At 40.2% G+C, this 1,337-nt stretch overlaps 1 gene segment (V, D, J or C); it reads left to right on the top strand.

Annotated features, from left to right (window-relative positions):
- The first annotated feature begins 633 nt into the window (after positions 1-633).
- Positions 634-992, top strand: LOC134443503 (Ig kappa-b4 chain C region-like). The segment is given in 1 exon segment: positions 634-992. A coding segment is annotated over 1 exon segment (333 nt).
- Positions 993-1,337: the final 345 nt, after the last annotated feature.

The raw sequence follows: 1,337 nt of genomic DNA, 5'->3' as shown, positions 1-1,337 counted from the left end.
ATTAACATACATGTCTGGCTTTCTGGGTGCTTGTATTAGTACCACATACAATATACCACTACTTTGTTAAAGGAATTCATCTTAGCTTATTGTTTGCTTTAGAAGGATAAATTTGCTTTCGACTTGCTTGACATTATGTGTAGATTTCTGGCATTACATTGTTGAAAGAAGGGAAAAGGACTGAAAGAATGAAAGAAACAAAGACAGAAATAAAGAAAGAAACAAAGAAAGAAACAAAGAAAGATAGAAAGAAAAAGGTATGGTAACCATGGTAACTAGAATGGTGGTTGCATCTGTAATTAATTCAGTTTTTAATGTAGTTCAATTTTAGTATTCCAAGTTTAAATTGTAGTTCATTTAATCTTAACAACACAAAGTTATGTAGGCTATTACACATTATGAACTATTATTTGTATAGCCTACTAATCATTACTGGAACTGTATTAAAACACCACCCAACCCACCATCTTTATTTATCAATATTGTATGTTGTCTTGTCATTTATGTGTAGAATATTTGATCTCATGTTACACTTTATTCTTCAGTCCTCTTCAACAAATACTGAAGATGTGAATGATAAATCGTTATTGTCTGTATGACAGAGTCCAGAAGATGATGTGTGTAACCCTTGTCATGCCCTGCTTTTCTGCAGCCACCAGGCAGCCCAGTGTGACGGTGCTGCCTCCCTCCAGAGAGGAGCTGTCCAGTGGGGGCTCTGCCACACTGCTGTGCCTGGCTGACAAGGGCTTCCCCTCAGACTGGAGCCTGAGCTGGAAGGTGGATGGCAGCAGTAGGAGTGGAGTGGCCAGTGCTGGGCTCATGAAGGACGGTGTGTACAGCTGGAGCAGCAGCCTGACCCTCACTGATGCTGAGTGGAGAGGAGCCACCTCAGTGGTGTGTGAGGCCACCCAGGGATCCCAGAGAGCCGTCAGCAAAGCCCTGAGCAGAGCTGACTGCTTCCAGTAGCCTCCAGCCTCTACTCTTCTCTGCTGATTCCTCTACAGCTTACAGCTTCTCTTCCAGCTCCATACAACAACACACTGCTCCACACTTACTCACGTCTCACTCACCTGCTTCTGATGAGCTCTGATGCTTTAATTGTAAGGATTTTTTATGTGTGATAAAAAAATAAACAAATTCTGAAATAAATTACCAATCTCTGTGTGTCTGAATATTATTGTAGACATTAAATATTTACATGTGTATTTACATTATTTACATTGCACACATTCTTAAAGTTGAAAATATAATTCATTATAGGCTGTATGGTTGTAATCTTTGCAAACAGCCTGCAAAAATTTCCTTTCACTTCCCATCAGCCAGATGAACATATGGGC

This window comes from Engraulis encrasicolus, unplaced genomic scaffold (genome assembly GCF_034702125.1).
Source record: "Engraulis encrasicolus isolate BLACKSEA-1 unplaced genomic scaffold, IST_EnEncr_1.0 scaffold_339_np1212, whole genome shotgun sequence".
Classification (NCBI taxonomy): Eukaryota; Metazoa; Chordata; class Actinopteri; order Clupeiformes; family Engraulidae; genus Engraulis; species Engraulis encrasicolus.
This window is presented reverse-complemented; position numbering and strand designations above follow the sequence as displayed.